General features: G+C 37.7%; 1 protein-coding gene across 6 annotated transcripts in view; it reads left to right on the top strand.

Moving 5' to 3' along the window:
• WDFY3 (WD repeat and FYVE domain containing 3) overlaps positions 1-22,269 on the top strand; it is a 279,012-nt gene that overhangs the window by 104,179 nt on the left and 152,564 nt on the right. For all 6 annotated transcript variants that reach the window (XM_043448026.1, XM_043448024.1, XM_043448022.1 and 3 more), the window contains 4 exons: positions 11,431-11,540; positions 15,262-15,423; positions 19,652-19,844; positions 21,069-21,255. In XM_043448026.1, coding sequence (XP_043303961.1) covers positions 11,431-11,540; positions 15,262-15,423; positions 19,652-19,844; positions 21,069-21,255 — 652 coding nt within the window. The remainder of the gene's footprint in view (positions 1-11,430; positions 11,541-15,261; positions 15,424-19,651; positions 19,845-21,068; positions 21,256-22,269) is intronic.

Genomic DNA, 22,269 nt, shown 5'->3' with positions numbered 1-22,269 from the left:
TGATTAGCTCAGTATTCATTATAATATTGTGTCTGAAAACACTATGCAAAGTTGAGCAATATGGTATACTCTGATTACACTGCCTTTCTTGAAAACTTCTCCACATCTCTCACTAGTTAATAATTGCCTTTAAAAAAAAAAACTAGGTTTTCTACATTTTCATTAATACATTCTTCCTCCCCTACTCCTATGTTTTTCTGAATTTCCCCTTAATATGACTGAAGGTGTCAGATGTTCTGTCAATTTCATCTTGCAAATAGCTCTTCCAGAACCTTCTGCCTGCTTTGATCTGCAATAGTTGCTCTTTTGGCCAACTGGATGGCTGTCATTTTTACATCTTAACTTACATCATCCTGAGATGTCTTTCCACTTCTTTGAGATAGAGCCTTGGTTTCCTGAATCTCACGTCTTTTTTTCTCAAATTAACTTCCTCATTTTTGGTAACATATCTTTTCCAGCAGCTTCGTGAGAAAAGGTGCATTGCAGTTATCATTTTTGCTTTTGGATTTTTTTTGATTGTTTCATTGTTTTTAGAAATCTGTGAGTGAAACTTTCTTTGACTCTTGCTGTGTAAAATGAGTCTTCCTCTTATACAAGAAAGGTGATAAGTTTAGGGTGATGAGCTTTCAGGTACCAGGGCTTCAAACAGACTTTATCACGTCACATAGGATGGCTTTGTTGCAGAAAAGGGGAAACTTATAGAACCAGTCTTCAACAAGACAGAAGAAGTCACAGATCCATCACCCTCATCACCTCACAGAGAAGTGTGCATGGGATATTCCACCTGCCCAGAGCATAAATGCAGTCTTAACGGTGAAGAAATGCAAACTGTGATCTAAACTTTGAGTTCTGGACCTGAGTCCTTCCCTATTCGATATTTGTAGGAGTTGTGTGAGAATGGTAGCTGCTTAGTTCCAAGATATTTGGAGGCCCAGAGGAAATTACAAGCCCTCCTACAGAGAACAGAAGCTGCGAGGGTCCTAGGATGTTGAGCGTGGGTGCAGCACCTCTGGGAGCATGGGCAGTGGTAGGTCTTAGCTGGTCCTTCTCCAGGCGGCCCAGGGTGATGTCTCAAGGTCATTTTGGAAAACCTCACGGCTTGCATGACATTTATCCCCCTTTCAGTGGATACATCAGGTTCTGGATTCAAAATCATTTTATCTCAGAATTTAAAAATCATTTCTCCATTATATTCTAGATTCCTGTTCTCCTGTTGAGAAATCTGAAGCTATCTAGATTCTCAGTTCTTTCTCTATGGCCTTTTTTGTTTGTTTTTGTTTTGATTCTGTTTTTTATAGAAACATTTAAAATCCTATCATTGACCCTCCTGTTCTAAAATTTCATGATAACATGCCTTGGAGTGGACTTATTTTTGTACATTATGCTGAGTACACTGGACCTGGGAATACATATCCTTTAATTTTGAGAAAGTTTCATGAATCATTACATAATAATATCCTCCCTTCTGTTTTCTTTTTCTTGTCAGATGAACCCCTAAGTCTCTTCCTTTCATTTTCTTATCTTTCCTCACTTGTTTTCTTTTTTTTTTTTTTTAATACTCTATTTGCTAAAAGAGCTTTTCAGTTTTGCCATCTATTCCTTCTGTGAGTTTTGTTTTTTGTGACATGACACGTTTAATTTCTGAGAGATTCTGCCTTCCCCTACCTTTATTGGTGCTGTTTTTTCTTAGCTCTCTGAGGGGTTTTTTTTGTTGTTTGTTTTTTTAAGATTTTTTTTTCTTCTCACTAGTCTGTTTCTTTCAGGTTTTTTGTTGTTGTTTAGCTTATTTTTGTCTCAGTCTTTTAAAGAATGTCCTCACATGTCTCACCCTTGGCCCTCTGCTGCTGTATTAGAATGGAGCCTTGGAAGGTTGCCAGGCAGCCTTGCAGTTGTGGGTGGAGCCTGCAGCGGTGGCCTCAACCCAGGGTCATCTTGCTGAGACATTCTCTTGACCATCTTTCCCTTGAGCTAGACAGTCCCTGGGAAAGTACGTCCAGTCTTTACTTAGACAGTATATGTCTGACTCTGAAGACTTTAGAAGCTAAGTGGGAGACAGGTCTGAGGACCCTCAACATTTAGTACATGAGCTTTCTATTTCTACCTCATCTGTGATGCACCCACAACTGTGCTTGCTGTAATATCATTGTCCTCCTTCCAGCCCGGTCCAGACACCCTCAGTTTTTCCTTGTAGTGACTGAGTCTCCAGTCCAGTGCCCACATAGGAGCGAGGATCTGGGCTCTGGCTGCTCTTACACATACTGCTACGTCACCAGTCCTTCTGACCCACGTTCATTTCTGCTTCTAAAGGTGTTTAGTGCCACTCGTTCATTAGCCTCTGGAAAGTTCTGTTGTAGTTAGTTGCTTTTGTATTTTCCTTGCTATTGCTTTTAGATTCGAGAGTCTGCTAAATCACTTACTGCTAAATTCTCTGCTGTTTTAGTATTCAAAATGTTGTTGTTTTCACCTTTCCTGTTTTTGTTTTTGTTTTGTTTTGTTTTAGTTCTTATGGGTTTATACTTTTTACAAAGTCCTTTTAAACAACGATTTCAGTGGGTGTATTAGTGTGCATGGGCTGCTGTAACAAAATAACATAGACCAGTAGCTTAAACAACAGGAATTTTTCTTCACAGTTCTAGAGGCTGAAAGTTTGGGATCATGGTGCCAGCATGATTGGTTTCTGGTGAGATCTCTCCTGCTGGCTTGCGGATGGCTTCTTTCCCCATGTGGCCTCACCTACAGAAGAGAGAGAATTCTCTGATGTCTCTTCTTATAAGGGCATTAATTCTACCATGAGGGCCCCACCCTCCCAAAGACTGAACCCAGTTACTTCCCAAATGTTCCATCTCCAAATTCCATCACATGAGGGGGTTAAGGCTTCAAATATGAATTCTGAGGGGACACAATTCAGTTTATAGCAGCTAGGTTTCAGGATGGAAAAGAGATCAGTGCATGTGCTCAACCTGTCGTCTTAACAGGGGGCCCATCATGGAGTCTTTGGAGCAACAGACATTAAAGTGCTTTTAGATTGAGAACCAAAATCTCTTATTAATCAGAAACTACATTATATGAATTGATGCATAGCTTTTAAAATGAGGCAGTTTTAATTATGTTTGTACTCTTTGAAGCAAGTCTAGTGAGAGATGATTAAAATAGTTTAAAGTAACCTTCCACCCAAAATGGGGTTGCATACTTTTTTAATCTTTGTTGATTTCAATTGCTCCTATGGAAGTGAAAAGTCTTTCTAAAATATAAGATTTGTGTGTCTTATGCCTTTTTAACTATTTTAAATAGGTAGTGTGAAGGGAAATTTCTTAGTCACATGTTGACTCCAGTCATTGCAATTTCTTTCTGGTGTGATATTTTTAGGTTAAAAAAAAAAATTCCAAAGCTTATTTATACTCTTGTCTGTTGCTGCCTTTATGAATATTTAATTTGCATGTTTGTAGAAAAACATTTTTCTGCATTGGAGATTTGTTATTCCTAAATCTCTTTACTATTTTATATCTGTAGGGCTATTTTTTTAGAAATAATGGAAAGTATCTTAAATGGATGAGAAGATGTCTCATTGTTAATTACAGTAGTAATTACACACCTTTTTTTTTTTTTAACCTTCTATTTTGAAATACTTTGGGACTCACCAGGAGTTGCAAAATAGTACATAGAGCCCCTTTTTCCCTTCCTTTGTCCACTTCCTCCGCTGGTGACATCTTGTTTGTAGGTATTTTAAGGTATATTTTTTCATACTGTGTAACTCCATGTCATTTTTAGTTTTAAACTCTTGAAATTAATTACAAATTAATTTCAAAAATTAACTTTGAAAATTAATTTTGAAATTAATTCAGAATCAGTGAGATTCAGTGCAATTTTGTAAGTTTTACCTCCAGAAGAGAAACCTTTTCAAATCACCCTATCTCAATTGATCTTTTGTCCTCTCTCTCCATACCAGTTAGTAGTTATTCAGTCATCTTAAATGCTTCCTTTAGAGCTTCCATCATCATCTGAAAATATCTTGTTTATTTAGTTATTTAGCTTTATTGTCTGTTGTGTTCATACCTTTATCACCTAAAAGAATACACGTTATAGACTTGTTGTTGTTCAGTCGGTCAGCCGTGTCCGACTCTTTGCGACACCAGGGACTACAGCACACCAGGCTTCCAGTCCATACCATCTCCCGGAGCCTGCTCAAACTCACGTTCATTGAGTCAGTGATGCCACCCAGCCATCTTGTCCTCTGTCGTTCCCTTCTCCTGCATTCAATCTTTCCCAGCATCAGGGTCTTTTCTAATGAGTCAACTCTTTGCATCAGGTGGCCAGAGTATTGGAGCTTCAGCTTCAGCTTCAGCCCCTCCAATGACTATTCAGGATTGATTTCCTTTAGGTTTGATCTCCTTGCAGTCCAAGGGCCTCTCAAGAGTCTTCACCAACACCACAGTTCAAAAGCATCAATTCTTCGGTGTTCAGCTTTCTTTATAGTCCAACTCTCACACCCATACATGACCACTGGAAAAACCATAGCTTTGACTAGACAGACCTTTGTTGGCAAAGTAATGTCTCTGCTTTTTAATATGCTATCTAGGTTTGTCATAGTTTTTCTTCCAAGGAGCAAGTGTCTTTTAATTTCATGGCTGCAGTCACCATCTGCCGCCCAAGAAAAAAGATTTTGGAGCCCAAGAAAATAAAGTCTGTCGCTGTTTCCATTGTTTCCCCATCTATTTGCCATGAAGTGATGGGACCAGATGTCATGATTAGGTGCTCAATAAATTTTTTACTGACTTCGCCATAGGATTTCTCTGCTCCCCCTCCCTCCCCATCATGCTTTGAAAATTGGAGGAGTGTTAGAAAAGCCAGCTAACGTGAGAAAAGCATAGTTTTGGAGTACCCCCTAAGTTAACCTTGCAATAAGAACTCTTGCTATTGAAATCTTTACATCTTTTCTTTCATTTTCAGTCTTGAACATTGGAAGTTTGATCAATGTTGTTATCAAAAGTACTTTCATGGAGATTTTTTGGATCTTTTCCTAGGAAAGAAATTCTAGATTTTGAGGTGCTAGGTGCATCCTGAATCATTTTCTTCTTGCATATCCTGTTCTGGTTCTCTGATTGATTGATTGATCAGTTGATTTTTATTGGTAAAAACATGACATGTGCCCTCTTCATAGAATTTTCCATGTACAATACAGTTAATTGTAAATGCAGTGTTGAACAGCAGGTCTCAAGAACTTGTTCATCTTCAGTAGCTGTAACTTCATACACAGTTATCAGCAGCTTCGCTTCCTCGTCGCAGCCTTTGGCAACACCATTCGACTTTCCCTCTGTGAGTTCAGCTGCTTTCAATACCTCACATAACCTTTTATAGGAAGTTATCATTGAAAGTAATTTTGTTAAGATATACATGCACGTAATTTTTGTCCAAAAAAAGGCAGGTAGAATGAACCCTCTGTTCTTCTTTTGAAGATTGGGTCTATTTTTTTGTGTCAGAGCAAGTTTTTTTCCAGGACTCCTCTGAACTTGCTGTGAAATACTTATTTTGTTTGTTACCTAATCACCTTTCACATATCAAGTCTTTTTACCAAATCACTTCCTACATGCATTATAGATATATCAGGAGGAACCATGCTTATCAGCAATTCTGTTGTTTAGACCTATCCATCAGAAGTTAGTAAAAGTGGAAAGTTTTAGGTAGATCAACATGTAGAATTGAGTACATGGGCTGATTTGCAGTACATTAGTCCTCTTCTCTCTGTCTCTTAATTTTGACTTAGTTATTGCCTGCCTGTGGTTTTGTTAAAAATATGTAGTAACTCTCATCTAATTTGAGAAAATATATACTTTTGTGGCCGTATTGTGTACAGAGCATGGCTTAAGACTTTTCTCTGTCTCTTCTAGTTATCTGTTAAGTTCAGCCTACGCAGCTGCTTAATTCTTAAGGTGCTTAACGTCACATGGTCGATTTACATCACTGGAACAGAAAATTCTCACCTGTGTAAAACTAGTATCTTCGGCTTAGTATTAAGGACTTTGCTGCATGCTGGGTACCACTGTTACACCCAGTGGTGCAGTCCCCACTGGGCAGCAGCACGGTGATAGAGAAGCCAGGGGTGCTGACCTCAGTTGGCACCATGTCCAGCATCTTGCTCCATGATTAGTATAATGAAGTGAATCCCAAAGTAGACAACCTAGACTTTTTTTTTAAACAGAAAAACAGTGTGCCCCGCTCTCCTCCAAGGATTTCAAAGCCACAACACCTTCAGGTAATTTCATTCCCAAGATGTGGTTACGTATTATCAAATGGAAAGATGCATGGAAGCTATGAGTTCGAATACTGTTTTCTCACTAACGTGAAAGTGGGTTCTTTTGTTTTTGTTTTGTTTTGTTTTTTGAGAATAGGGGTTGGTGGGAAGGGGTGTTTAGGGCTTGGTTACATTATTAATGAGAGAAGTGTAATAGTACTACTGACGTGCCTCAGATTATCATCCTGAAGCAAAAGTTTGAAAATAACTATGCTTTAAATGGACTTTGCCAAGGAACAATTACTGTATTACACTTACTGCTAACACATTTTGTGTTCTGGTTGTTCTGAACGCTGTCTGATTGAGTTTACTCGTATTCTCTCAGTGTAGACTGGGAACTTACATTTCCTTGAAAACTGTCTGCATTCTTTTCTTACTTAACCTAATAATGAGCTTGACTAACTCCATTTCTGTAATTTTTAGCCTAACTGTATGCATTGAAATGCAGCATGAAAGCTAAAGCTTAAATCAAATGATTGGCAACTCTCAAGATGGGCTAATGTTCATTTCATTAACTCTTATAATCTTAAATCAGCATTTAAATTTGCATTTGTTAAGAATTAGAGGAATTCATAGTTCATAATAGTAGTAGTAGTGTTAGTCACTCAGTCATGTCCAACTCTGTGACCCCATGGACTCTAGCCTGCCAGGCTCCTCTGTCCGTGGGACTCTCCAGACAAGAGTACTGGAGTGGGTTGCCATGCCCTTTCCAGGGGATCTTCCCTACCTGGCCATCGAACCCAGGACTCCTGCATCACAGGCAGATTCTTTACCGTCTGAGCTACAAGGAAGCCTCCTAGTTTGTAATACAATATTTCTTTGACTAGAAGTGTTTTTCTTTCAGAATTTTAAGAAATTCTGTGGTTTACAGAGGTTTAATTTAAAATTACTTTCTAGTCTACATAGTTATTTTAAAGAGAACACTAAATATTCCATACTTTTAGAGTGAGCTTCTTGACTCATTTAAAATAAAAACTGGGAGATCCCACTAAGTTGTTTTGAATAGCAATATACTGAAATTCTGCAGTTCATGGGGTCTCAGAGTTGGACATGACTTAGTGACTAAACAACAAATAGCTGAAATAGATGAGAGTAAATAAGTTCTTCTGAATACGTTTGTTATGTAAAGATAACTTATTTGTCAATGAGAGTTTCCTGTCTCTCTCTATCACTCAGCCACAACTACTGTCCAGACCTCTGTCTTCTCAGTTGCTATTCAGTTGTGTCCAGCTCTTTGCAACCCCATGGACTGTAGCCGGCCAGGCTCCTCTGTCCATGGAATTCTCCAGGCAAGAACACTGGAGTGGGTTGCCATTTCCTCCTCCACGGGATCTTCCCAGCCCAGGGATTGAACCCACATGTGCAGTGTTTCCTGCATTGGCAGGTGAACCTTTTACCATTGACCCACCTAGGAAGCCCCCAGACCTTTTTGTACGCTCCTATAATTCAAAATCAGATAATGCCATTATACGCTATTGCTGATGTAACCCGTCTTCACCACCTTTTTCTCAAAAAGAGCAGTTATTATTAAGGTGGTAAAATTGTTAAATGGATGCCATTAATAATTATACTGCCTTAATCCTTTTCAAGGTTTATTTTCCTAGTTAGTATCTCATTCAGTCAGTTCAGCAATCTACTGAGCTGCTGTAATCTTTAATAACAACATTTTTGTAAATACATTGTTTTTTTGTATCTTGAGGAATATCTTAATGTTCATTGTCAATGAAAACGAAGGAAACCACACACACTTATAAATGCCATTAATCAGATATTTGGAACTGTTTCAAACCAAGAAACATTTTTGATATTTTGCTTCTCAAAATAAGCATTGGTATTCATTGTTGGTAATTGGCAGCCTACTGAAGAGCAGTGAAGATACATTTGTCCAATCTTCTTTTATTGTTAATAGTGTTAAATAATATGGGTGGAATCCAGAGTCACTCAAAATGTGTCTTATCTGTAGCTTTCTAGATTCTGTACCAGGACGATAACTTCCTCTTTTAATGTAGGTTTAATTCTTCAAAATCTTTTTTCTCTCTGTGAAAGACATAGATAGTGGTAACAAGTTGATTTGCTAATCAGTGTTTTTCTTTTTAATGAACTAGAAATCTCTTATATGGTTTAACTGAGAAATAATCAATTTGAACACTGCAAGTATTTTTTTAAGATATTGAGTTATGAAATAGAATTCCACAATTTAAAACCAAAGTTGTCTAGTTTTGAAGAAGCCTAGGAAATGAAAGCGTAGCATGTCAGCTTTTGATTGAGAATTTTAGCCAACTGGGAAGGAGCTATCTTCCTTACATGAGCATTTAATTGCTATCAAGGAAAGACTCCTCCTGTTACATGTAATAGCAAATGCCTGGGTCCATTGTAGACTTACAGGACAAATTTGCAGGTTAGTTTTTACCAATGACCTTAAACCCTGATAGCTCAGTTGGTAAAGAATCCACCTTTAATGCAGGAGACCCCAGTTCGATTCCTGGGTCAGGAAGATCCACTGGAGAAAGGATAGTCTACCCACTCCAATATTCTTGGGCTTCCCTTGTGGCTCAGTTGGTAAAGAATCTGCCTGCAGTGCAGGAGACCTGGGTTTGATCCCTGGGTTGGGAAGATCCCCTGGAGAAGGGAGAGGCTACCCACTCCAGCATTCTGGCCTGGAGAATTCCATGGACTGTCCATGGGGTCGCAAAGAGTCAGACACCACTGAGTGACTTTTACTTTAAATCATGGTTGCTAAAATGATTTCTCAGTGGTATTCTTTTGTTTTCTTCTTTCTCTATTTAATCAACTTAGAATGCTGCTTTTTTGGTATTACTCCCCCTTTATAGCCAAATTATCCAGACCTCCTAGTGTTCATGAGAAGTTGAGTTCCATGTGTCCTTCTGTGATCTCCCTGGGTTGTTTATTCGCTCTTAGCAGGTGTTTATTGAGCTCCTACTTAGTGCCAATAATGCGCTCCACACAGGGGATCAGGCTCTGAACAAGGCAACCAAGGGTCGACTCCCATGGTCTTTTTTCCTAGAGGGGAGCAAGAGACTATAAATCAGTGAGTGTGAATACAATAACTTCAACACTTATGAGATACTGAATATCAGAAGTAAGCCAGGCTTCAGTTGACTTCTCTTTTCCAATAAAAATTTTCTATCACTGTCTTTATCTTTTACAAGCTAGGCAACCTGGATTTGAATATAAGTTCTGTCCCTGACTAGACAAATTACTTATCCTCTCCATTTCTCAATTTATGTTGCAATAAGAGGTAGCTCAGCCAGTAAAGAATCTTCTTGCAGTGCAGGAGACACGGGTTTGATCCCTGGGTCGGGAAAGATCCCCTGGAGAAGGGAATGGCTACCCACTCCCATGCTCTTGCCTGGAGAATCCCATGGACAGAGGAGCCTGGTAGGTTCCCAGTCCATGGGGTAGCAAGAGTTGGACATGACAGCGACTACTAAACAACCACCCTCCACCAAGGTGTATAAGAATAGAAAGTAACTTACTGGGTTTTTGTAAAGATGAAATGAATTAAATCTACAAGTACTTAAAACAGTCCTTCTTATACAATTAAGAGTCAGTACAAATAAGTAGCTAAAAAAATTTCCCCTTTAAAATGTTCTTTCAAATGGGAGTATATAAAGACGAAATATGCTGAGCACAGTATTATACATTAGTCTTATATTATTCAGTTATTGAATAAAACTCTTTTATCTTTATTGTCTTAAATGGAAGAAAGCAGTACCTCTAAAGTAATCTGTGAGTGAGTGAAGTCGCTCAGTTGTGTCTGACTCTTTGCGACCCCATGGACTATAGCCTACCAGGCTCCTCCATCCATGGGATTTTCCTGGCAAGAATACTGGAGTGGGTTGCCATTTCCTTCTGCAGGGGATCTTCCCGACCCAGGGTCTCCTGCATTGTAGGCAGATGCTTTACCACCTGAGCCACCAGGGAAGTCCTAATCTAAATTCTGTTTATTCTGCATCCTGCATCTTTATGACATGTGTTAAGTAGACTGATGCTGATGCTGAAACTCCAGTACTTTGGCCACCTCATGCGAAGAGTTGACTCATTGGAAAAGACCCTGATGCTGGGAGGGATTTGGGGCAGGAGGAAAAGGGGATGACAGAGGATGAGATGGTTGGTTGGCATCACCCACTCGATGGACATGGGTTTGAGTAGACTCCGGGAGTTGGTGATGGACAGGGAGGCCTGGCGTGCTGCAATTCATGGGGTTGCAAAGAGTCGGACATGACTGAGCGACTGAACTGAACTGAACTGAACTGAAGTATACATTGGTAACTTAGCATGTTGACTTAGAGTGAAGAGATTGGGCTTATTTTTTTACTTTAATTCATCTCGTATATCAGTATGAAAATTGATGAACTTTATACTGATAAAATTAAATGCATGGTTTCGGGCTTATCCATTTTCCCTTATCCTTAAAAATATAATCAGCTAAATTGACTTTCACTGATTTTTCCAACACTACAGTTCTATGAATGACTTCGTCATTGTTTCCATCTTCGTAATGTCAGCTGCTCAGGTCACCCCTTGTGTTTCTCACTGAGCCAGCCTCTTAATTTGTTTTATCAATCTCTTTGCCTTTCTAGTTTGTCATACACATCACTCTAGATTAATCATTTTGAAATAATCCCTTCGTCATCTACTTTGTTCAAGAAACTACATTAGCTCCCTCTTGCCCAAAGAGTCAAGTACAGACAGCCCCTTAGCTTACCTTCCTTCATAAATAGGCGCTTTCTATCACTGCTGTTGATATTAGACAGTATTCTCAGCATATGCTCTTCTAGAATGTGAATGAACCCTGTGTTATTACAGTTCTTTATCTTGATCATTCCTCTGGCCACACTTTGGTTTTAAAGCAGTATGCCTAATCTCTGCTTCTCTCCCTTCCTCTATTTCCCAGACAGACATATACTTGTTTTCCAGGCAAATTTAACTCAAATTTCCCTTCTTCCATGACTTTTTTTGACTAATTTGTGACATACTTTTTCTTAAAGTGTATCAGTTGACTTTTACTTTTCTGTACTAATATGATAATATTTGCATATACCAATAAAACATTACTTTCTTTAACATATTTTACATGTGATTTATCTCCACCTAATGATTTCCCTTTGGTTTTATAGAGGCTGCAAGTCGGGCCATAGTCCAGTTCTTGGAAATCAATCAGAGTGAAGAAGCCAGTAGAGGTTGGATGCTTCTGACAACAATTAATTTGTTAGCATCCTCTGGTCAGGTGAGATCTTGCTTTTCATGTTTGAAGCATCTCTCTTTATCCTCTGGGAATTTTTTCAAATTAAATTTATCATCATATCCAAGTAAGATTTTATGATAATCATTGTATTCTCCTCCTCCCCCTTGCACATTTTTCTGTGCTTCTCACAAGATCTCTGTAAGGAAGTTACCATTTCCATTTTACACATGAGGAAATGCTTAACTTAGAACAGTGTTTTCTGTCTTTGTCATTAGAGTGTGTGGCCCCGTTTGTGTAGCACACTGGGCAAAGAGATGAACTCCCTGCAGCTGGACGGAAGGAGCCCAGGAACTCTGGCTCCCCAGGCCCAGCCCAGAGTTTCTGTAACCTGTGATAGGGAAACTTTGCCTCAGAAGAGTCATCTGGAATTCATCCAAGGTCACTTAGCTATTTTCAGGATAATATGTATTACCGTCCGACTTGATTTATTCTGGAGATTGCTTTTTTCCCCTTTAAATCAGCTTTAAGCGTTTGTCATGAAACATGTGGCACGTAATCATTTATGTGCTGTTCGAATATCTGATCTGTGACCTGTGATGTTTTGGAGATGAAGGAAGTTTATTCAACCGTCTAAAATCTGGAGTAGAATTACCTATCAAAATTCATACCAATCTTGAGAACGACTTTTGTCTAAATTACAGTGGGCTTTCAAATACCTCGTGGATCACAAAAGTAAGTGTGACATTGATCAGACTACCATGATAGGCCACGGGAGAAACAGTGCACATTTTTTAATAAAGATGTCCTGAAACCAGTTACTATCCTGGAATAATTACTAGCCCAGTTGAATGTTTTTCTTTTGGGATACCCTGTTTCCCTCTTTGTTTGCTGGATTTTTGTTTTGTTTTTTGTTTATTTTATATTGGAGTATAGTTGATTTATAATATTGTGTTATAATGTGTTTTTTAAAGCAGAGATGGAATAAGACTCAATTTGTCCTGATTTACCTGAGGCTATCCGAGTTTTAGTTTAGCATAGAAGGCCCCTATCCCAGGAAACCCCTCAGTCCTGCACATGTGGAGATGCTTATTCACCCTGAGTACTAAGTAACCTTTCATATGGTCCTGAAGTAGACCAGTGTTTTCGTGTATCTGTGGCCACATCAGATGGCTCTCAAAGTACCAGTTCTGCTTGCTGTTGATGACAGCTGTGCATGACCGTACGTTCCTGTGCCAGAATGTGGCTGGGCTAAGCATAACATGTAAAACAATAGTGTTTAATGGGAATACATGTAAGCTTTATTCATATTTTCTGTAGACGTTCCATTTTCCTTCCTTAATTGTGAGCATGGACTGTGTTCTACCATAACACCTAGAACATGGTAGAAAGTCAATAAATGTGTATTAACTTACATGTGCACACATGGATAGACCAATTTATAAGCATAAGAAAAGAATCAGGAGAAAAGAATCACTTAAGAAAAATTTACAGGTGTTGCCAGTTACCAGTTTGGATATCCAGTTGTACTTTCAATCTGTCTTGTCATAAGACGAATAGTGATGTCATTTTGCTTAATACAAAGGGACAGCCAGTAATAATCTAACTGGCAAAAGAGACATTTTGAAAGAAAATTCAGCGTTACATTTTGAGCTGACATTTTGGTTTGCATGCTGTTTTCTGTTAGCAGCAGTGAGTTACAGAGATGACTAAAACATGGTCCTGAGTCAACAGGCAGATGACAGAGGTGAAGTGGATGAAGCTAATAGCATGAAATGCAGCAATGGGCTGTATGTAGTAGTATGAAAAGGGAAATGTGGGAGTTGTAAATTTTGCAGGTGAAGGTAGGAGGAAAGATGAGAACCTAAGTTTCAGGTATGAACAGATGTTTCAGCTGAGAGTCAGATGGAGACATGGGGTGGCTAGAAATAATAAAAGGTAGGTGAGATCAGGAGAGGACTTCCAAGCGTTGGAGGAGGGAAGTGATGGTGGGTATGTAGAAAGGGGCCAGATGGTGGGTAGGATTGTTCTTAGGCACGCTCCTCCCCTCACCCGGCTACTGCAGTAACTCAGGCCCCATCGATCTTGTGGGGTTTTCTGTACTAGTTTCCGAAGTACTCTCACTTTCCTGCTCTTTAATCTATAGTCTGTACTACCAGCAACTGATTTTCTGAAATCTGGTTCTATTACTCCTTCGTTTGGAACACTTCACTAGGTTTCCAGTGCCCACAAAATAAAAGTAAAATTCGAATGGGAGACCACCTGCAGAGAGCATTGCGCATATACCCACTTGGGGACCACTTAAGGAGCTCCCTAACACAGGGCAGGATATGTAAGTAATGAGCCTTCCTTGTGAATGAAGGCTCATACAGTAATAAAATCTATCTTGTAAGGTTGACTTGAAAAACAGATGAGAGCATGTATTTAAAGTGCTTAGCCTTAAGCCTGTTATATAATAAACACACATTAAAGACTAGACATTATTGTGGTTTTTCAGGAGTCAGCAGTTTTGGACTCCGGTTCCTGAAACATATTGTACAAATGGCCTTACCTTCTGTATATCTTCCAGGTGACCTTTCCCTTCTGGTTTTAATTCCTATCCTTCATGCCACTCTTGGCAGTGTTGATTATTCCCTTATTTTATTAGCCTGGACGTACTACCATTGTTACGCTCAAGAGAGTAAATCATAGTTATTGATGAACTTGTTTCTGCTGGTAGAATACAGCCTTGTGAAAGGCAGGATTCCTTCATCATTTCACACCAAGTTCCCAAAACACTGACTGACATATGCTATGCGTTCAGGAAATGTTTAATAAAAAAGTTAATAGACTAATAAACACATGATGCTAGCCTGTTGATCTCCAACATGGAAAAACTTACTCCAAATTGTACCATGGAAAGATTTTGATAATTTTTATAGCATGCCTCTTTTTTCCCCCATACTTCTTAACAATACTGAAATGTTCACCATAAGGTCTAAAATTTCTTCCTCTAGCAATCTTTGAAAATAATGTACAATTCTGTGTCAGTGATGGCTATATCCTTCAAGTGCCCTTCCAACCTAAGAATCTGCAATGAGAATAAAAGTAATAGTAAGGGAACTAATACATAGTTTAGTACATTAATGTATCTTTGCATTCATTACATAAACCTCATAGTAACCCTAGGTGATACATACCATTATATAGATTTTATAGGAGATAAAGATGAGGCCTAACAAAAATTAGTTTGCTCAAGTTTATGGTTAAGTTCCTTTTTTCTAAATCTTAGAGCTTATGTTCCCTGGAACATGCTGCCTCTTAATAGTCAACTTAATAGATACCTTAGTAGATGACAAAGTTCTCAGTATGTGATTAAAGCAAATTTGTCCAGATAGGAAATGAGTATTTGTCATTCATGGAGTCTTTAAAATTTTTTTTCAAGCATTTGAAAAGTTGTTTTGAAGTATAATTTTCTGGCTTAAAATTTGTGAGCTTATTTAGGTGCAGCAAGTACAGTTATTGGCTTCCCTGGTGGCTCAGATGGTAAAGAATCTGCCTGCAATGCGGGAGAACAGGTTTCGATCCCTGGGTGGGGAAGGTCCCCTGGAGAAAGGAATGGCAACCCACTCCAGGATTCTGGCCTGGAGAATTCCGTGGACAGAGGAGCCTGGCGGGCTACAGTCCATGGGGTTGCAAAGAGCCAGACACGACTGAGCAACTTTCACTTTCATAGTACAGTTAAGTCTGTCTGTCTACTCACTTTATTTATCCATTTGTTTTCCAGAAAACCGTGGACTGCATGACAACGATGTCAGTGCCTTCCACCCTGGTTAAATGTTTATATCTGTTTTTTGACCTTCCACATGTGCCTGAGGCAGTTGGAGGTGCACAGAATGAGCTACCTCTAGCGGAACGGCGGGGACTACTCCAGAAAGTTTTTGTACAGGTATGGGAGGTGCTGTGTCTGTTCATGTAGCCCACCCTCTTTCAGGTGTAACAGGTATGCTCCTTAAGTAGATGTTCTGCCTGTCCCATTTTCTGTAGTGCTTCTTGCTATTTATTATAAATTGACTGTCTTTTATCTAACTGGCATATTAACTGAATCTGCCCATTTCTTTTGAGGAGTATTTGGGTGAGAGATTCACAGGTTTGTTACTCTGAACAGATTCTATCATTAAGATTACCTTTCATAAAGTAACAACATCTCTAAAATGAACAAAGCAAGGAACACTTTTATTAACAGTGCTATTAAGTTTTGGGTAATATTTCTTCTCGTGTCAAGAAATTCTGTCTTGTTGCTGTCTAAATACAGGAAGTCCTTAGCCAGTAAGTATTTAACTTAGAAAAGACAGTTTCTTTTAGTGGCTACTGCCACCTCTTCTTCTCCCTGTCTGTGAACCTTCTTTCCCATGTGGTCACTCTTCTTTTAATAATTGCATTAGCAGAGTAAGTGAACCTTTGTTAGGTAGTCTGGAAATATTGTCATCATTTGATATCCATTCTTGGGAGAAAATTTTCAAAACTATAAACATTTACAATACAATCTATCCATAGGAAATATGGTATTTAAAAATATATGTTTGACATAAAAAGATAAATACTGCATGATTTTATTTATAAGTTAAGATGTCAGGCTTTTAAAAGTAGAGTGTTGGTTGCCTGGGGCTGGGAGGTGAGAGAAAAGAGAGTTGTTTTCCAGGGGATCCAGAGGTTCAGTTCTGCAGGAGGAAAATGTCCTACAGATGTTTTGCATAACATTGTGCATGTAGTTAACATTCTGTACTTAAAAATGATTAAGAGGGTTAAATTGTTAATGTGTTTTTATCCCTCAATTTAGAAGACTTACACCTATTTGAGTCCCATTTTATGAAATAAGATGCCAGTTTCTCATCTCTAAAATGAAAATAATACCTGGCTAAAGGATTTGGGGGAAGAGTCAATGAAATAACACCTAAAGCTGTGCTTCTCTGCTTTAGACATAGCAGACCTGAAATGCCAAAATTTATTTTTCTGATAAATAAGTTTGATTTCTGCTGTTGCCTCCACCACTTTCAGCATCGATGAGAGTAGGAGGAGAGAACAGAGAGGGCGCTGGATCTGCATCAGGAGCAGCAGAGCCGCGGACAGGTGATGCTGGCACCTGTGTCACTGGGGTGGTTGCTCCAGGAATGACTCGACTTTGCTGAAGTCTGTGTGTGCTAAGTTGCTTCAAGTGTGTTTAACTCTTTGCAGCCCCATGAGCGGTAGTCTGCCAGGCTCCTCGTCCATGGGATTTTCCAGGCAGGAATACTGGAGTAGGTTGCCATGCCCTCCTCCAGGGGATCTTCCCAACCCAGGGATCAAACTCACATCTCTTATGTCTTCTGCTTTGGCAGGTGGGGTCTTTTACCACTAGATTTCCCAAGTGACTCAGCTGTGATGAATACTCCTGCCAATTGCAAGAGACAAGGGTTCAATCTCTGGGTAGGGGAGATCCCCTGGAGAAGGAAATGGCTACCTGCGCCACTATTCTTGCCTGGAAAATCCAATGGAGAGAGGAGCCTGGTAGTATATATTTCATGAGGTCGCAAAGAGTCAGACTCATCTGTGCGACTGAGCCCCCACACACCAGTGAAGATGGGGGAGAGGGAGAGTAAGACAGATTAGAAATGAAAAGACAGGATTATCAATAAAATGCTAATTCAATGAATATTTATTGAACACTTGATTTATTAAATACTTTTGTGCTAGCAGTTAACATCCCTATCTTGTGATCATTTGCAAGACCTTCCATGACTTCAGAGCTCTTGTTTTCCACCAAAATAATAATGTGAGGGAATGGCAGAAATGGGATTAGAACTCAGGTTTATCTAACCTCTCAACTAGAATGGAAGAGAATGGCAATGGGAAGAAGTAAAAGAGTAAACCATATAGGAATTAAAGCTGTTTTAAGACATGGCTGATGAAGAGAGTGGGTTAGTCTTTGCTGATCAGACTAGAGCCCTGATTCAGTAAAGTCCCTCTGAAGAAGTAACACCTTAGACAATAAATGGAAGCTGGCAACTAAGTAGCAAAGATTTCTTCTAAAACTTAATTTTTTTCTATATCTGAAAGCAGTGGGTGCTGACTTTGAACTGAATGTATTCATTCATTCATTCATTCATAAAAGGATTCACTTTAGTATATTGGAATCATTGGATGTCAAAGGAATATTAAAGGCCAAATGGAATGCAATAGAGAATTTAAATGAAACGCTTCATTTACACTTATGGAAACTTATAGTCATGACTGTTCCACACCTGGTGCCCGGCAGTGATCAGAACCCTGCTCTCCCACCGTCTAGTCCAGGGTTCCTTCAGTGGTTCCTTCAGTGCATCAACTTAGCTTTTTTCATTCCTTATCACAGTCCAGACATTGTTTTCATCATTTTGTCTGAAAAACCCGATGGACACAAACTTATTAAATGTTTTCAGAATGCACAGTGTTTATTATAGATAAAATCCCTGTGTTTATATTTTGTGACAGATGGTTTCCTGGAACCTTAGCAGTTGGTAGTGCTTTATGTAGGCGTTCTTTTTTTTTTCGTATTTGCATTGATGTGGCCAATTATTGCTCTGGCACACTTGGCTGGACATTGTAACAGAATCCCGACGAAAAGAAGTGCTTAGTGTAGGGGCTAAAGAGGAATGAGTAGATTCTTCAGTTTTCTCCTGCGTAAAAATGAAAAGGTTATTAATACTAGGTTATTTGTAAGAATTCTTTTGACTTGGAAGATTAAGAATTAGTTATCTTAAGGGTCAACAGCAAGGAATTAAATCCAACTTATTTTTGAGCACAAGGATTTGACTTGGAAAAAAAGATTTTATTTTCAGGTTTGTTTTTATGTTACAAATTAGAGAAATGACATCTGTCCCTCTAATCACATATGGGCATGTGAAAACCAGTGAAAAGTATAATCAACAATAGACTCTTATGAGTATATACATGTGTATATATATTTTTTTGGCTGCAGTTATCTTTCTTTTCATATACCTTTTTGTTACATTTAATACATGTGGGAAGAGGTACATATATTACAAATATTAATAAAAATTTGGTATTCAGCAATGTCTCTGGGCATTTTTTTTGTTGGGAGGGGGGAATGCCTGTACTTAATAGAGTTTATAAATATTTCGTTGTTCACTGAATTCTTAATCTTTCTTTCCCTGATATTTGTCAGCTATGAATTAGAAATTCTTGTATTTGAGTAAAATTTTGCACTGAAGGAAATAAGAAAAGGCAGACCTAGCTTTCTTAGACGAAATATGATACTTCAAATACTTTTTCTATAGAATAGTTTCCCCCAGATTGTGAAATACTCGTTTTATTTTATTTTATATATTTTAAAAATATTTAGATGAAAAAATATAGCACAGAGAAGGAAAGTTAACTTTTTCTGCCACCACACTGAGATTAGAAGAAGAAAGGTTTTTGGAGGGCAGAAACCACAGCTTCATTCCCCAAGTAGCAGGCCTTTAATGCCATAAATGGTTGTGCAATGTGTAGTTTGCAAACCATAGGTAAGGATTAGGTTTTCATTCCAGAGTTTAAGAAGTGTTGAGTCATGCTTTAGAAGATTTTTGGCTACTAGACATAATTAATAATTCTGAATTAAGAAGACTGTATTATTATAATGTCACCTTCTACTTGTATAGAAGTTGGAAAAAATTGAAAATACTTTTAAAGACATGTTTTTATTTTCTTGTCTCCCTGAAAGTGTCCTTTTTAGAGAAGAAAATTACATTTCACCTATGGCAAACTAAGAATTAACATTCTAAAACTGGAATGTTGACCTTAAAAGTTACTGTTGATTTATTCCATTTCAGGATAGGGCAAAACAGTACCCCCTCAAAAAAAAAAAAAAACAACAAACCACCATGGTGAAGTGAAGATGGTAAACAGGTAACTTAAAAAAAAAAAAAAAAGCTGATAAAAGTAGAGGTGGTTAACTGTCTTACCATAACACACTTGTAAATTATAGGTGTCTTTTTTAATGTTGCCTAACTTAGAGCTCTCCTCATTGTGGCTTTAATGATAGCCCTCAACACTGACCCTGAACTTGCAGAGTTTTAAATAATCAGATCTAGTCCTTTTCTAGCCCCTGCTTTTCCTCCAATCATTCATTCATTTATGTACACATTTTCTTTGTTCTTTAGATCTTAGTGAAACTCTGCAGTTTTGTTTCTCCGGCCGAGGAGCTGGCTCAGAAAGACGACCTCCAGCTTTTATTCAGTGCAATAACCTCTTGGTGCCCTCCCTATAACCTGCCTTGGAGGAAGAGTGCCGGAGAAGTCCTTATGACCATATCCCGTCACGGTCTCAGTGTCAACGTGGTGAAGTATATTCACGGTGACTGTCTCGTAACGTATTCATTCTAGATGCTCTGAATTTCCTCTGCCTTTCTCTCCTCGTATGATGACAAATATGTTTTTCTTGTTCAATTCTCCAAAGATTCTATTTTAAATGAAGAACTATATTTTCCAGGAGAAAAAAATTATTTGTGAAGCTTTTCAAATGTAAAAAAATTCTTATGTTCCCAATAATGGATATCCAGGAGAGTTAAAATAACCTTACCTTTAAGTAAATGATAAGTCGTAATAATAATACAAATTCCACCTCATTGCCTCTTCTTCCTTCCTCTTTTGTGGAATGAAAAGAGATTTTTTGAGATGCTATAGTTCAAACTCTTTCTGAAGATATTTCATAAGTAGACAGATAATCTGTCCAATGAGGTATGAATAAAATTAAGTAGATTCTTTATCAGCACTGAAAAGAAATTGTCCATTTTTTTAGCTTATTTATATAAATATGTGTCAACTGTCCCTTAAAATTAGTCAATAGGAGAAATAGGAGACAATTGTAGCATCTTAGATGTTTCCTACCTCTGTTCCTGTGTTAAATCTTCTTAGTTATTGTTATGTGACCCTGGATTTCTTAAGATAAATTAATATTTTTAAAGATAAGAGAGCAAAAGTCTTCTTTGAAATGCCTCCAGTCCCAGAAGTCATGGGATGTAACTATGTTTTAAACTAGTACATATATAGTACAGACAAAAATTTGAAAATTTTATTTCCTGAAGTATTTCTGTATCTTAATAGTCTAGATGCACTCTAATTTGAACTTTTAACTAAATAGATTTTTCTTCTTAAACTTAGAAGAGAGTTTTTAAATTTTTCTCCATTTTTTGTTATATTAATATAAAGGTCAAAAATATCATTTGGCAGCAGGCAGTCGTCTTTTTTAATAATAAAACTTCTAAATATGATGTAAAAACTATTATAAATGTCAATTGATTTTCTTTCCTTTTTTTTTTTTCCCCTCAACTGATTTTCAACACTTTCTGTATTACTCTTTGTTTACTACTTAGAGGTAGAGCTTCCCCAGTCAGTTTGAATCTTATATTTGCTTTCAGAATGTGTACCATTTATCTTACCATATTTTATAAATGTACTAAAATTTAACATTTCATTAAATACCAGTTAAGAATGAAGTTTTCTTAAGCAGTTGACATAAGTTATATATACACACACACACATATATTTATTCAGTTCTTTATTTTCTTTGTTTTTACAGAAAAAGAATGTTTATCTACGTGTGTTCAGAATATGCAGCAGTCAGATGACCTTTCTCCCCTAGAAATTGTTGAGATGTTTGCTGGGCTTTCTTGTTTCCTCAAAGATTCCAGTGATGTTTCCCAAACTCTTCTGGATGATTTTCGGATATGGCAAGGATATAATTTCCTTTGTGATCTCTTGCTTAGGTAAAACCCCACAATATAAGAATGTATTTTAATAGTCTACTCAGTCTTCTCATCAAAGGAAGCAAAGTAGTTTGGGGTTATAGGGAAAAAGAAATCAGCCAATCACTTATGTAAGGTATACTTTACACTCTTAGCTTTAATCACTTCTTTTTACTCCTATTCTGTCAAGAGAGTACAAAGAGTGAATTTAGAGTTAAATTGGAAAATGTAGGTTGCACACATGGAGTCAGTGGTTAGATGTGAAGAAGAAATCTGCTCTTCCTTAGCAGCTGAGGGAGAAGAGTTTGGATGAACTAATTAACATCTTCCTGAAGTGTAAACTCTTTGTGCTTAATTATATTTTTTATTTTCCTTAATGGTAATATCAATGCTATCAAGCTATTAATATAGTTAGTAGCAAGAATAATTTTGCAGAATGAATGAGATGCTGAAAATGTATATATAAAACATAGTAGTCAGTCTAAAAGTGTTTTACTAGCCTTCTTTTTCATTCCAGATGTTACTTACATATACTGGAAAAACAACTGGTTACAAGTTTATTAGGAAGAAGATACTCACGTTAGTCGTTCCCAGGCCATTAATTAGTTTTAAGTTGTTTGATTTACTGTAAACCACCACTGTTTTGTAAACTTTTAAGTTCTAACACCAGTGTGACCTAATTGCTGTTACTTAATAGTAGGCAACCCCCAAGAATATAATTTTGCACATATAACCTAATTTACAAATGAAGACATGTGAAAGTTTATGAAATAACTATTTGACATTACTAATTGATGCCTTTGAGAATTCAAGAGTCTTAAAAATGTTGGTAACTTGTTGCAATAATTTCACATATGTTTATTGATCCTAAAGATACAATTCTAAATGCAGACAAAGTTTTATGTATATTAGTGCTCCTGAGCTCTGATAGCTACTAGCTGTCCCAATATCCACATCTATGGTTGATTCTCCATGGCCATTAAAAAACATATCTATGGTGAGTTTATACTAACATGGAGAAGCATGTACATAACA

Source organism: Cervus canadensis, chromosome 26 (assembly GCF_019320065.1).
Source record: "Cervus canadensis isolate Bull #8, Minnesota chromosome 26, ASM1932006v1, whole genome shotgun sequence".
NCBI classification, from domain to species: Eukaryota; Metazoa; Chordata; class Mammalia; order Artiodactyla; family Cervidae; genus Cervus; species Cervus canadensis.
Note: the sequence above shows the minus strand (reverse complement) of the source record. Positions and strands in the feature narration are given on the sequence as shown.